Consider the following 16,068-nt stretch of genomic DNA (forward strand, 5'->3'; position numbering starts at 1 on the left):
ACACTAACAGTATCTTAGGCTATATAGTCCGGGATAGATGATACCCCGCATGTAAGAACCCATGTGGGCATTTCTCTGGGCGTATCCTGAAATAGGAGGTGGGCTATATTTGAGTTATTATGAGTTTATCTCAATTATTTCACGAACCATGTGCTCTTCTCCTTTGTGCGTCTCTGTCTCTGTGCTTTTGATGTATATTTTGATAGCTCATGTCTAATAACATGTCATAATTGAGTTTGTGATGCTGCAGTCCTTTGTTCGTCCCATAATATCTTTGTGCTTTGCAGCTTTGGGGGAATCAAATCCTACAGACAGTGTTCTTTGTGGAACGGCAGTTCAGTTACATCATGGGCAGGGCGCATCAAGCTGTGGAGAACGCGTTTCGGAGCACGTGACCCAGCTTTATAACACGACCCTTCATAAGTATGAACGCAGACAGAAAGAGCGTCAGTGTGCCACGCTCATCAATGAGAAGCGACGAGATAGTCAAGAAACCGAAAAGAGAGAGCAAAGAAAACATTCTTCACAATTGCAATTAGCACAATTAGCAGATGAACTGAGATGATTACTGTGTTCTACCGCCCACATCATATCACAATGTGCATGCATCAGGTTTTCCGTCTCTTTTATGTGACATTTATGTTTAAATGTTGCGAGTTGGATTAACGCACTGGGGATAGTCTATCATCGGTGTTGGGGAGATTCTGCACATCTGGAACAAAATATGTAAGGTAAAACTAAACTTTTCTATTCATTCATAAACGGCAACAGACAAAACTAATTCATTTAAGCGTCCATATGTGCTGTATGGACTGTGTATAGGCTACTGGTTTCTTATTTTGCGGTAGGCTATATGTGAATGAGTATAGGCTACTTTAGGCTATATATACTTTAAAATACATTTGTTTTCCAAAAAGTAATTTGGAATAGTAATTTAATTTTATTCTTATAGCCAAGCCCTGCCAAGGGCATTTATTATCCGTGAATATATTTGTCTTATTACTGAAATTAAGCCATACACAAAACAGATCTGATATAAGTATATATATATGTATTGCTATTTACATTACAATTTGTGATTGTCTCGCTCCACTGTAGCTACTGTTTTATACTGAATTTTCTACTGAATTATGCCCCTATAGCTGGAGCATGACATCTTTCAGATAGAGGTTAGTGCACTTTTCAAAATGAACTTCTGGAATCAGGAATACTAGATAGCCTATTGCATGCATGTGTTCCAATTAAGTGACCTCTATTCCTTAAGCAAGTAGGGGTTATCAACGCTTCGGGGGGGAGGGGGGGTGGTGGGTCGCCAGATTATTATTATTTCCCCCCAAACTCTACAGTTTATATTACAGCCATGTTATATATAGTTATATATATACAGCCTTATTCAGTAGAAGCACAAGGTTGTTGTTTTTTTTTTTTTAGAATAATACCTTTGTAGTGCGCGAGTGCGACTTTTCTATGCGAGTAGAAGAGCTTATTCATTGTCATTGACATGTCAAAAGCAAATATACAGACGAGGGTGTTGCTGTTTGTGTGTTCCAATCAAACCGAGATTGATTCCACCTGTTGTGTTCCAAAACAATAATATTACTAAAACGTGTAATAAATGTAATTATTTAGACCTATGTGCATGCATCAACTTTAATAATGAAACCATAATCCATAACCTTATGATATTTTCTAATATTTGCATATTTTTTAGATGAGTCAGCATTCATCAGTGAATTATCTTTCAAATAGTAATTTCAATCAGAGGATAAAGTCAATATTATAGCAGAAAAATGCAGCAGCCATACTCTCTGTGCCAACCTCATCATCCATCAGATGATGGACTTTCTCCCCAGCCCACATACTCATTTCTCTATGGAAAATGTAAGAAAGATATTAGGGAAATATATAGTTTTAGCTAATCTTTTCAAATATTTGCAAAATAGGGCTTTCTTTTCAGTGTTTGGGTTAGGTTAATAACCTCTTAATCCCGATTCAAAGATTTTGAAAAATAGCTGATCTACAAGTTCACCTAGGTTGGTTGGCTTTAAAAAATATATATGATGGCATGTTGGTTGCAAGTGTTTAAAAACATATGTCTTTCATCCATTTTCAGGTTGAACAGACTTAGACTGCAGTATTACCCTCAGACACAGCCATGAAGTCCGTACTTGATGGCGTGGCGGACACCACTTTCCGGACTATTACCTCTGGTTTACAGTATCTGGGCTCCAATGACGCGAACTATGACGATGCCACCATGGACGCAGATTTCACAAAGGGCGGCTTCGCCTTCCAGAAGCCCCTGTCTGCTTTCCGAAGCAACGCTTTCCCTGACAAACTGCCTCCGGACGAGGAGATGATCCTCAAAGGCATCCCGTTCTTTCCGACCAACGCCACAGACACTTTTGGCAACCAGAGCTCGTTTGGAGATGAGGGGAATGGTATCCAGTGTGGTGAGAACTTCATGGACATGGAGTGTTTCATGATCCTGACTCCCAGCCAGCAGCTGGCTGTGGCTGTGATGTCACTGACCTTGGGCACGTTCACCGTGCTGGAGAACCTGGTAGTGCTGTGTGTCATCCTGCAGGCCCGCAATCTCCGCTGCCGGCCGTCATATCACTTCATAGGCAGCCTGGCTGTGGCCGACCTGCTGGGCAGTGTCATCTTTGTCTACAGCTTCCTGGACTTCCATGTTTTCCACCGGAAGGACAGTCCCAACGTTTTCCTCTTCAAGCTGGGAGGAGTCATCGCGTCCTTTACCGCGTCTGTCGGGAGCCTCTTCCTGACGGCCATTGACCGCTACATCTCCATACACCGGCCTCTGGCCTACAGGCGCATAGTGACACGGACCAAAGCCGTCATTGCCTTCTGCGTGATGTGGACCATCTCCATCGTCATTGCAGTGCTCCCTATGCTGGGCTGGAACTGCAAGGTGCTTCAGACTGTCTGCTCTGATCTCTTCCCTCTGATTGATAAGAGCTATCTGATGTTCTGGATCGGAGTGACTAGCGCGCTTGTCCTCTTCATCATCTACGCCTACATGTATATCCTGTGGAAGGCACATCACCATGCCGTGCGAATGCTGAGCCGCACCTCCCAGAAGAGCTTGGTGGTGTATTCAGCAGATGGGACTAAGGTGCAGACAACCCGCCCTGAGCAGACACGAATGGACATCCGCTTGGCCAAGACCCTGGTGCTTATCCTGGTTGTTCTGGTCATCTGCTGGGGCCCGGTGCTCGCCATCATGGTCTACGACCTGTTCTGGAGAATGGACGACGACATCAAGACGGTGTTTGCATTCTGCAGCATGCTCTGCCTGCTCAACTCCACCGTCAATCCCATCATTTATGCCCTGAGAAGCAAGGACCTGAGGCATGCCTTCCTCAGCTCGTGCAGTGCGTGCAGGGGCAGTGCCCAGCAGCTGGATAATAGCCTTGAGTCGGACTGCCAGAATAGACATGCCACCATTGCTGCCAACAGGGCTGCAGAGAGCTGCGTGAAGACCACTGTGAAAATAGCCAAAGTGACAATGTCTGTATCAACTGAGACGTCTGCAGAAGCGGTCTAATCAGTTGCGTCATGGGGGAAACTTTGTAAATGTCATCCTTTCCAAACAATGCCATTAAACATTAAAAAGCTGAACTATGCTTTGCAAGTGAGATGTACCTCATCATCTGAAAGTATTGAATTACACTCACATAAAAATGATTCAGTGGTGAACTACTCCATTATTTTATGTTACGAGTGCCAGTATACAGTATAGTGTTCCTGTGCCAAAGTGCCAAATAGGAATGAAAGATACGAGGGAGTTGAATTCTTTAAGAATTATTATAGATTATCATGAGTCTGTTGTTTGCCATGGACTTCATGATATCCAACTAGTGAAGGAATATTATATTTTTGTACTGTGAATTCAGGTTCTGAAAACAATATATTGTCATTTATGGGATAAGGGGCTACTGACATTTTTAATTAGAAATGTTTTAATATTTTATTGAGATGTCTGTTGCACCAAAAGGAAGGACAACAAATCTTTGCATCTCGACCTTCAATAGGCATTGTGTATAAGTTGTGTATAACATTTCTCATGGGTAGATCTGAAGAAACTTTGAGAGTACCCTACCCCTCAAACATTGACATTATTTGTCATCTTTGTATTGCTCAAAGAGTTCACCTGTGTGATGTGAGTTTTCAAATTGTGAAGTGATTCAATCTTAGGCTACTCCATCGCATGACTGCATCGCTTGCCAAAAATAACTTGTTTTTGCTAACAGCACGTCACGATTCAACATGAAAATCATTTATTGTTGGCAAGTCACAACCATTGTACTACAAAGCATACATTTGGCTCAGAATCAACTTCACAGATGATAATTCATTTTCATCTCTAACTAAAATCTAAATGGAAATAAAGGTAAAAAAGTTTGTTAAAAAAAGAAGGAAAAAAAAGATTCACAACTTTCAAGTATGTGGAAAATCTCTTATGACAGAGGGACTGTCCCTCTCGTCCATTTCTTTAGTCTCTTGCTGTTAGACATTTATAGTAACGTGTCTTTGTTCAAATGTATACCTAACAACTGTACAGCGTCTCTTGTAAAATAAGTGTTCAAATCGAACAGTTCAGCTATTAGGCAACACATTTTGGCCAAAGCTTAGCTTAACACATTAAATGAAACTGAATTTGGATATATACAGCGTGCTGGCCACTACTGTGAACATTTTGAATTGGTTTAACGGTCTGAATATAGCTGCTTTGCTTTCACCAGGTTAATGGATTACATTAGACTCAGCCTTGTACGTTTGTGATATCTTGTGAATATTCCAATCTAAGCCTTTCATCATTGCAGTGAGGTGTTTTAGTGCTATACTGTAAAATGGGGAGGGGTCATTTGATGACAATGCAACCTGTGCGCAGGCCTTGTGAAGTGCTTTTTGCGTAAATCTAAATAAAATATGTCTGCTGTAAGCTTTACTTATCTAAAGGAAGGAACAAGGTATTTTCATTATTTGGTAAGTTGAATTGAAGTTACTGTGTCTGCATTGTATGAATAACTGACGATCCAATCGAAAGCATTGGGGACAATGTAATTTCCTGTTTGTACTAAGCTAGAAATCTCAAAGCACAATTGTTATGTAGACATTTATCTTGGTGTAAAGCTATCCAGACAGCTGTTTGATCACTATGCTTTGCTGCCTCTTGTATTGTTGAGTGTTGGAGATCAAATGTCACCTGTCAAGTGGCTTCTGTACAGTGGTGGCATAATGATAATTCTGACTTTAATAAAAAGAAAAAAGAACAATCAGTCAAGTGCGCGTATTGCTGTTTTCAACTTTTGAATAAAGACACAGCTGGCTGTTTTTTTGCTTGCAATTATTTGATTCTTATTCTGTGTTGAATAATTAATGAAGATTAACATTAGCCTGAAGACTAAACATGTTAATTTCACCAGAAGATCAGGCTAGGCCTCATCAATTTCTAACAGAAACAGAAAATAAATGAAGCCCTGGGCTGACTCGAAAGGTTTTCAGAGAGGCTTTATCCACCCCTAGTGGATGTTCCATCGACAGCCTCAACATCAGGTGTCTTACAAGTTACAACTGGTATTTCAAAGATTGTCAATGAAGACAAAGGTAGGCTACCATATGTTGTGGGCAGTGAAATTGCCCACAAATAGAATTTCAGTGGCTGCAATGTTGCTACAGCTGTACATGCATGTGGTAATAAATGGCTTAGAAATAGAAAACCATTGTGTGTTATTTGTATTCCTCAACAAAATGTCCTCCAATGGAAATATCAGCTATGATTTGCTGCCATCTTTTGGGTCATAGGCCTACTGCAAAATGTATTAGGGATTCTAATAATAGCTGGGATGTATGGGGGGGATCAAATAAAATAAAATAAATTCCATCTAAAGTATAAACAGTAAAAACAAGGGGTGGGGGTTATCTGGGGAAAGCCAGATTGAAACGGATGGTTTTGTGGGCCGTTTTGAAGGATGGGAGGGTGGTTATAGCAGTGTGTTCAACAGGGAGGTAGAGGTAGGGGCCCGCCCCGGGAGCAGGTTGATGAGGGCCAATGGATGTGGTAAGGAATATTTTAAAGTTAATTCTCTTTAAGGGGTCAGTGAATATCAGGTGGACTGACTCATGTGATGTGATGTGACGTGGAATCTGGAGCACAGCATTGGTAAGCAAGCAGCTCTGAACATATAAGTTTATACTGAGGATTTTAGAGGTGATGCCATGAAGGATGCTATTGCAGTAGTGTTGGATAAACAAAATCAGTAAATATGGTACTGTGGTACAGGTAAACATTCTTAATTGAACCTGACAAGGTTCAATTAAGGTATAAAATTAACAAATTGTTATGCAGGACATAGAGGAACGTTCGTGCTATATAGTTAGCATGAAAATGTTTTTGATTGTGTCCCTGTCATTACCCTAACACTGCAACACAAGCTGCAAGCTTAATGCAGTAAGTGTCCCTGTGGAAGGACAGGACACTGTCACAGGACACTTTTGCCTATACATTGTTTTATTTTCTCATCCGGAAATGCACATATCTGTAACACCTTTAAAACATTATAAGACATTCTAACAAGATGTTTACTGTACCATATTTAGTATTATTTACTGAATCTGATTTTGTAACGCATCCCATCTGACCCTGAACAGTAGCCTACTCAGTCAGCAGCCTACTCATCATGCACTTGGTGCAAAAAACGTGTAACAACCCCACCTGGTGTCTAAATGAATTAACGCACTACTAACGTAGATTAAACTCCCCTGATTAAACTGAGCTCAGGGGAAACAGAAAAAACCCGTGATATTCTTTATTTTTACGATTTTGAAATAGCCTTTCAATTATTATTATTATTATTTATTTATTCATTTTTAAGTATTTTATTTTATTTTATTTTCTTTTTCTGGCATCTAAACGTCGACGTGCATGCCTTGGCTACTACAGGACGTCACGTGCCCCGCCCACAGATGTCAAAAACATGGCGGAAAGCGAACTAAACGTTGACAGCATCATCTCTCGACTACTTGAAGGTAAAACGTAACCTTTTTCATGACGATTTTCCCGTCTGTTTTGTCTGTTCGTCTAGTATAACGTGTGTTTATTGCACGCTTTACAGTTTTGGATGGTTCAAAACAAAGATTCCAAATGCATCGTCTTTCGTAACGTTGTCGCATTTGGATTTGTTCAGCAACCAAATGGACCCTTGTCCCTTTATATCCATTTGTAATGAGACTGAGAGAGTTGAGTGTACTACAAACACATTTATATACTCAGATCGTTAAAGACGAGAGATTTGGGTGTGGTTGCCAAGTAGGTTTGAACAATATCATCTAACAATAATAAGATAAGATTCACAATATACTATACTAAACTATACTATACTATACTATAGTTAATACAATCTTAATACAATCAAAGTTTGATTATTATTATTGTTATTGTTTTGTTATTGTTATTGTTATTGTTATTGTTATTGTTATTGTTATTATTATTATTATTATTATTATTTTGCATGTTTAGCTATTCGATACTATATATAAGCATCTAGCCTAGCCTTGGATCAGGACTATAGTTGTATTTTATCAAGTCTGATTTTTACTTTCGTATCTACATAATAATACAGATAATATGCAAATGTCAATATCGATAATAAACTACATCTATAATAGCCTTGATCCAAGGCTAATATGCATAACTAAACTGGCACAGTTGAAACTTTCTCATATCATGAGCTAGCTCTGGTCCATAGCTCTAGAATCGTAGAAGCAGTAGAACTTAAGGATATGGATCAGATCTAATCATGAGCTTGCCTTGAGCTACAATGTATACAGTACGTATTATACAGTACGTATAATAACCATGATGTTATACTAGCTGATCATGCTATGAAACCATAATGTGATCTTTACCCGGTTGACTTGCTTTCCTGGTCATTTCTTATCACACTCATTGGACTTTTGCCTTTTATAGTGCGAGGATGTCGCCCTGGGAAAGTAGTGCAGATGACAGAGGCGGAGGTACGAGGACTTTGCATAAAGTCACGGGAGATCTTTCTCAGCCAACCCATCCTTCTGGAACTGGAGGCTCCACTCAAAATCTGTGGTGAGTACATGTCGCTACTGCCTGGTGAACAATATGGGTGCGTTCGGAAATTCGCACTGAGCGCACTGGTGTGCCCTCTTGTCATTTGTTTATTCAGTGCACAGTGTGTTGTCATTTGAAAGTCTAGAGCGCTGCACCTTGGGTGTGCTGAGTGCCCGCACTGACTGAACCTACTCAGAAGTTGGGGTTGTTCAGTGTGTGTGCGTCAATGTGGTGTCTTGAGCGCTCCCCGGGGGCGAAAGCTAAGCTAGCTAAGGCAAGCATTTAGTACATCACCATACAACTGTTCATCATTTACCTTGGCCCATGTTTTAATTGGTTAAAGTAAAGTTTTAACTGGACATTCCGACTCATTCGTAGATACTGTGCACTCTGTGACGTGACACAAAACTGAGCACATTCCTGGTGTGCATATCTGGACGCACCCAATATGACTTAAAAGAGGGCTCACATACAATGCATCCATATTTTATGGACCAAACTAACTTCAGTAACGTCTCCATATGTTAATGTTAACGCTGAACTTCTCTAGTCAACATAACCTCCAACGTAATCAGTATACAGGCACTGTCAGGCAGTAAATGAGACATATACAGTATACTGTACAATGTCTGTCTTATTCACTGAAATAACCATTCTCTGAATAACACACGTTACTGAGATTAACCACAAGGCCACTGAGTTTCCCTTTATGTTCTTGAAAAACATAAACACCAGGAGATGTCTTAAAATTGTATGAATGTTATTAAAACTAAAAGTGTACTGATGTATTTAATTGAGGAATTAATTTGTTAAACCACTTTTGTTGACTGGTGTGCTCCAGAGGTCTATTACTTGGTCCTCTCTTTTCTCTTTGCCGAAAAAGATTGGGTCCACCCGAGAAAATGCGTGAGGATAAAAATATCCCAAAGGATTGTGATATTTGGGGCCTAAATTATTATTATCTGTTTTTATTAAATCTATTAAAACTGGGTATCTGTGCCATTTTAGATTTTAGCGTTGGCTATTCAAAAATAGCAGATATATAAGCTCACAGCACATCACTTCGTTCTGGGTTAAAGTCTATTGACGAGGAAACCTTCCCAAACTTTAATGCCAATTTAAATTGGTTCGGAGTTCATCTCTAGTGTTGTCACGACCTGTGATTCCAACATCATGTATTACATTGATTGATTTAAATATTTATTAACAGTTTGTATTGAGTTTTGCTTGAAATGTACTGTAATTCTGCAAAGACTGTTAACTGTGAGTGGACGGCCCAATAAAGCATTACACTTGTTTACAAGAGGGTCCACCTTGTTCAATTCATCAAAACATTTAGAGACGTACAAATAGACACTTCTATATAGCCAAAGAACAGAACAGGAATTCATCATAAAGGAGGTAAAATTAGAAAAGAAACGTATACAGTGAGGGGGAAAAAGGGGTGGGGGATTCCGATTTTACGGGGGCCAGTTTCGAATTGCAGCTGTCCGTAGGTGTCCTTTGAGAGCGGTTTTGAAGGAGTCAAGGGATTCGCATGTCTTAATGACTGTTGGTAGGGCGTTCCACATTTTGGTGGCATAGGAGCGAAAATAATTTAGTCCCTTGTTTGTGCCGAATCTGGGTTGGACATGGTTTGTTGCACTCCCTCTGATATTGTGGGTGTGGACTTCGTTAACATTAAGGAAGTATTTAGACATACATCTTGGTGGTGTATCGAATCTTGTGGACCAGACCCATTGCAAGATGCTGTACTCTGTCGTCGACCCTAAGCTGTGGCTTAAGAGGTAGAGCAGGTCGTCCAATGATCCATGGGTCAGCGGTTCGAATCCCGGCTCCTCCTGTCTACATGTCGAAGTGTCCTTGGGCAAGACACTGAACCCCAAATTGCTCCCGATGTGCTGGTTGGTACCTTGCATGGCTTCCGCCGCAATCGGTGTGTGAATGGGTGAATGTAATGCACAATCTATGTAAAGCGCCTTGGATAAAGGCGCTATATAAATGCACCATTTACCATTTTTTTACCATTTGCCATTCCAGCCTGTCAAAGTGGGCAGGGGTGAGTTGGGTTCGGGGGGTGAGGCCAAGTAGGAGCCTGACCAGTTTGTTTTGGGAGGTATGGATTGGGAGGTCTGGATACATTAGGTTGTGACCTGAGTGTGGATAACTGTACTATGGCTCTTTTCAAGGTGACATCCATGGCCAGTACACAGACCTGCTGCGGCTGTTTGAGTACGGGGGTTTCCCTCCAGAGGCCAACTATCTGTTTTTAGGAGATTATGTGGACAGAGGCAAACAGTCCCTGGAGACCATCTGCCTGCTGCTGGCCTACAAGATCAAATACCCAGAGAACTTCTTCCTGCTCAGGGGGAACCATGAGTGTGCGTCCATCAACAGGATCTATGGCTTCTATGACGAGTGTAAGACGGGAAAACACAATACCATGATTTAATTGCTATTAAGGTTTTAAAAATACATCTGTTAATTTTTGGTGCTGATATTGATGATTTTATTCTAGGCTAGTCCAATCTAGCAATCCAGTTAATTATGATGTACCATCCTAAGAACCATTCCCTAATGGACAATTTGTGGGAAATGTTATTTTACTCAAGAATGAGCTTTGGTTAGTGGTTTAATTGTGCAAAATAAGCAACTACATGTCCTAAATGATCATGGATCGATCTCGTCCCCAGTGTGGATCTCAGACTTTTTGAATATTTTCATATAATTATTTTCATGATATCGATAAATTGCTTTCCTGTAAAAAAAAATCATACATCATCATACATTATCACATTCTGTGCTCAGCCAATCAAATCACCACATTCCATGGTACAAACACACAAAGCTGTGCGCCCCTCAAAAGTCCACAATTATCACCAACTGTGCTTCACTTCTTCCAGGCAAGCGCAGATTCAACATTAAGCTGTGGAAGACTTTCACCGACTGTTTTAACTGTCTGCCCATTGCTGCCATCATAGATGAAAAGATCTTCTGCTGCCATGGAGGTTTGTCAGTATGGTCTCTTATTGACATTTCATCATGGTGGTTTGAGTAGCTTTAACGCTGTCTTCTGTACTCGTCAGGACTGTCTCCTGACCTACAGTCCATGGAGCAAATCAGACGCATCATGAGACCCACTGATGTTCCTGATACAGGTTGGACATCTTCCCTTTACACTAAATATCTTTACAACAACACTGTGATGCTCTGTCAGCTTGTATCTGCTAATTAACTTTTGCACCAGATAGGCTATTTTTTTCTTCTTTTCTTTTGCCGCTTTCTTATATTGTTTGACCAGTTATTATAGTATTGTTTGTTGATTACTTTTGATACAGTAAATTATGTTTTATCATTTAATTTAAATTTTTTTAGGTATTAAAAAGGTCCTTAAATTGTCTGTTACGGTCATCTGCTGACCTCCCCCCCCCCCCCCCCGTAAAATCATGTGGAGACCCACAGGTTGAGAACCACAGATCTAGTTTGTGTTCATGTCTGCCATCTACCTGCCTGTTGCTCCAGGTCTGCTGTGTGACCTGCTGTGGTCTGACCCAGACAAAGACGTCCAGGGCTGGGGAGAGAATGACCGGGGAGTCTCCTTCACCTTTGGAGCTGACGTGGTCAGCAAGTTCCTGAACCGACACGACCTGGACCTCATCTGCAGAGCTCATCAGGTAGAAAACACCTGCCGGCAATGAGCCTGGATGCCATGAGTGTGATGTCTGTTTGACAAAATATCCTTTTGTAAAAGAAACCATCCGGATAGGTTTAATCACACTTTACACTTGTATGAAGTGAGGGGCGCTCACATCATCATACATCATCATATTCCGTGCTCAGCCAATCAAATCATCACATTACGTGGTACACACACACACACACACACACACACACACACACACACACACACACACACACACACACACACACACACACACACACACAAAGCTGGGCATAGGAGGGGATAGCGCCCCTCAAAAAAGTAATGGGGTGGAAAAAAGCCTTTCTAAGTGCTGATCCGATTTACTAAATCTGTCTTGTTTGTATTAACTATTTTACTGTCATCACCGCCATCTCTGTGGGCAGTGGTGGCTGAATTGATACTCTTAGAACACCACCGTTAACTTTAATGTTAACCGTCTTATTTTGAAAGCCGTTTCTCTTGGAAACGGGGAAACAGGAAGTGAATAAAATGTAACAGGTCCCGTGAATGTTATTTAATTCACCCAAAACATCGTTTATAGAAATGAGCCACAAATCAAGCTTGTTTTGATCAAGAAAGCAGCCTGGAAGAAGAATCTGAGATATTAGGATTCTAAAAACTCTGTTCCCATAGACAGCATAAACCAGTGGATATTTCACTTTCCCCGGTGTTACAGGTGTTACAGTGTTACAGGCGCTAGCAGAACAGAGTTGTGAACCGTAATCAATATTATATATTTTAAAAAGCGTTAAAAGACGATCTCTGTGATGAGAGTCCAAATAGCTAACCAGGTCAAAAGGCGATCTCTGTGGTATTTGAGTAAATAAACTCCTTCATAAATGTACAATATACATATTGTTGTATTTGGACAACCGTTATGATCATGCATTGTGGCCCCACAGGTTGTTGAAGATGGGTACGAGTTCTTTGCCAAACGACAGCTGGTGACCCTGTTCTCCGCCCCAAACTACTGTGGGGAGTTTGACAACGCAGGTGGAATGATGAGTGTGGACGAGTCTCTCATGTGCTCCTTTCAGGTAAAGTTAGATTTATACTTGCAGTAAGGAGTGTGATGAATAATCAAATTGATGATGCCTCATTCATGCAGGTTGAGGATTTTATTTGCGGTATTTGCGTAACCTTTTCATCACTAAATAATCGCACAATCAGCATTGTGACAACACTGACGCCAAAACGTCAGTACTCACAGCACTCACAGTTCCGTGAGTGCTGGTATTTGCCTCTACATTAGAGGCAAATAGGCTTTTACTTCACTACAATTATTTGAAAACTTTTGTTACTAGATTTTGATTATTATTACAAAATACATTACCCACTTCAGCCCTTTTGGCCATTTGAAAAATGGCACAGATCTACAAGCTCCCAGTGCGTTGCAGCCTACTGTAGTATAGAGCCCTGGCAAGTGCAATATACTGTAGGTCATGGGCAAGTGCAATAGTATATATATACTACTGATGATGAATTTGCACATGAACTTTGAACTCTGTTCCATCTATTTATCATGTGATTGTGTGGTCCCCCTTATTTGATCTATTTATCATTTTATTGGTTTATTTTACTATTTTTAATAGTGCTCTTATTAATGGATTGAGATGACTTGACTGGACTGGACTATGACGGACTAACAGTTTATGCCATGAAGTTGCCCCATCAGTGTTTCTTTCTTTCTTTGTCCTTTTTTTCCCGCTCTCTCTGTTGATACTACTGTGGCTTATGGTTGCACTAAACGAACTTTCATTGTATGTCTCATACAGTGACAATAAAGATCTTATCTTATCTGAGGGAGTATATGTTTTATAATATATATATATATATATATATATATATATATTCAGTCTTTCATGTACCGGTATATGGATGAAATTAAGCATCCTTTGACTGGTGATGTAATTAATTAACCATCACCATGTCTTTTAGATCCTAAAGCCATCAGAGAAAAAAGCAAAGTACCAGTACGGAGGCGTTAATTCCGGGCGTCCTGTCACCCCGCCTCGTACTGCTCAAGCCCCCAAGAAGAGGTGAAGCAACTTCCCACAAATCTTCCTCCTTCCTTCCTTCTCTCCCGGGCAATATTCTGCCTTTCCTGGCTGTTTCTAACGCTCCAGCCCTCTCTTTCTCAGCTTCGTGTATAGACATTTACTGTATTTATTTACTGAGTGGTTGTTGTTTTTTCTTTGCTTGTTGGTATTTTTATGAATATGTAACAGTGTTTCTTTTCTTTTTTTAATGTCATAAAAATAATGTGTTGCTCAGTCCTCATGGTTGCATACAGTAGTTCAGCAATACTAAACCAACCTTTCGGAATGAGCAACATGTTTGGAAAGGACAGGACGTGACGCTTCTATCTGCCTTGAGATAATAACCCATTACCATAGTGACTTTGTGAATGTGTGTTTGCATGTGTGATTGAGATGGGTTTCTCACCCGAGCCAATGTAAAAAAATACATTCTTCCAGACCACTGGGTCAGATGTTCCCTGGCTTAACTTTATTCTGCCAATGAGCGTCATTACTGACATTGTCCTTCCACATATTTTCTGTAATTTAGTACAGTTGTTGCAGTATTGCTGGTTTGACCATGGTGTTATGATGTTGGCCTCAAGAATGTTTCTTCTCCATGGTAATAATGAGACTGTATGATTTTCTAAGTTTGAGTGCAATAAATATTGCTTAAAAATGTGTGTTTGTGTAAACATATCTGTAGAGGCCAATAAGTTATTATATACAAAGTGTAATAAAAAGCTAATTGCCATGGACTGTCTCAAAAGGATCTTCCCATACGTGTTCCATATTAGACTGCTGGATTATGAAACGCTGGTGGATCCATACTAGCTACTATTACTAGCCGTCTGTAAGGGGACAGAAATTTGTATTTTTACCTTGTGTGACACAGGTGCAATCTTTTCATTGTTAGATTAACAAGCAATGGCTGAACAGAACCGCTACACTGTGTTAAAAATAGCATTTCCTGTAAGTGTGAAACAGTCCTGCTGAGTGTGCAGAAAGTGAGGAGAGAAAAAGTGTTAAGTAGATCAACTGAGGAGACTCAAGGCAACCTGACAAGTAGTTCAATAAAATAGACAAAGCTGCCAGTGCACCACAAGCACCTACGTCAATGTACTGACAATGTCACCAGAGAAGCCAAGTGAAGTTCAGAGCACTCTTGTCGGATTAAGAGAACATCTTCTGTGACTACACTGTGCCACCGCTTTACATTATTTTACAGACTCCCACCTAGTGGTATAAAGTACATTTTCATCCCACAAATGATTTTCCCTTACGGAGCTACCAGTATGTGTGGCTGGGTGGCTGGCTGGGTGGGTGGGTATGAGCACGAAAATAGCATGGTTGTTTTTCACCACCTGTGCGCAACCTAACACACACGCATGCACATATCAACTGTATATATGATGATTTCGGGTGTGCCAGTACAGTACAGTGACTGTACAGTACAGTAGAGGTAATCGCCCCGGCCCCCTGGGCACGTTTCTGTGGGTCTGGATGTTCCGGGGACTCCCCGGGGACCCCCACATGGTAACTCGTTTCTCTACCATTTCGGACATGGGACCCTGGCTGTGGTCCTGTGGGTCTGGAACTTCCGGGGACCCCACACGGAGTTGCACCACTCACTTCACACGGGTGTGTTTTTTTTTACCTACAGTATATTTTTTTGAGTGGTGCAACCACTCCTACAACCAGCAATGTCCGTGTACCTTTGTTTGTTTGTGTACCTGAATGAGCACGAGTATGTGACTTATTTATACCAGTAGGGGGCGCCAGAAACGGAGAGAGGGGTAGTGCTGTGTCTCTAATGAGAGTGAGAGAGAGGGAGAGAGGGGGGGGGGGGGGGAGGGAAATTGCACCACTCAGTTCACACGTGTGTGATTTTTCTTTATAACAAACTTCTGCAGTTCATATAGTAAAGTCAGGTGTTACAAGAAACTTGGAACACCGCACGCTGATCACCCCCCCCCCCCCCCCCATCGTTGTACAGTTGTGCCCTTCCTAATCTACGTAGTTCAACATCCTGCCTTGGTCTATATAGCTTCTATGCCTTTGTAGCACAGGCAATATGAGGGTTTAATAAACGTAGGTTTAAGGTTTGAAACGGTTAGGATAATTTTCACACTCAATAAAAACACTAAAAGCCCATCTAAACTCTAAAAGGTTACATATTTGGATCTCGCATGCATCTCTCATGCCTTTGTGGCACACATGACAGGTTTAGGGTTCAGAAA

At 40.9% G+C, this 16,068-nt stretch overlaps 2 protein-coding genes across 5 annotated transcripts; both read left to right on the forward strand.

The window, feature by feature from the left end:
• Positions 1-462: 462 nt before the first annotated feature.
• Positions 463-5,669, forward strand: cnr1 (cannabinoid receptor 1). Of its 4 annotated transcripts, none has more exons than XM_080791167.1 (3): positions 463-731; positions 1,143-1,169; positions 2,114-5,669. In XM_080791167.1, the coding sequence occupies exon 3, from the start codon at positions 2,156-2,158 to the stop codon at positions 3,566-3,568; it is 1,413 nt and encodes a 470-aa protein (XP_080647293.1). In that variant the 5' UTR covers positions 463-731; positions 1,143-1,169; positions 2,114-2,155; the 3' UTR covers positions 3,569-5,669. The 4 variants fall into 4 exon arrangements, with proteins under 4 accessions (XP_080647293.1, XP_080647294.1, XP_080647295.1 ...); XM_080791168.1 differs by having other exon boundaries at positions 463-726; XM_080791169.1 differs by lacking the exon at positions 1,143-1,169.
• Positions 5,670-7,001: 1,332 nt separating this feature from the next.
• Positions 7,002-14,530, forward strand: LOC308334042 (serine/threonine-protein phosphatase PP1-beta catalytic subunit-like; the record flags this gene model as incomplete). Its single annotated transcript, XM_080790622.1, has 8 exons — positions 7,002-7,053; positions 7,994-8,125; positions 10,297-10,527; positions 11,011-11,115; positions 11,194-11,265; positions 11,630-11,781; positions 12,713-12,847; positions 13,749-14,530. 8 exons carry the CDS (start codon positions 7,002-7,004, stop codon positions 13,851-13,853), a joined length of 984 nt encoding a protein of 327 aa, XP_080646748.1. The 3' UTR covers positions 13,854-14,530.
• Between the last annotated feature and the right edge of the window lie 1,538 nt (positions 14,531-16,068).

This window comes from Protomyctophum bolini (assembly GCF_963924005.1).
Source record: "Protomyctophum bolini genome assembly, chromosome: 19".
Taxonomy (NCBI): domain Eukaryota; kingdom Metazoa; phylum Chordata; class Actinopteri; order Myctophiformes; family Myctophidae; genus Protomyctophum; species Protomyctophum bolini.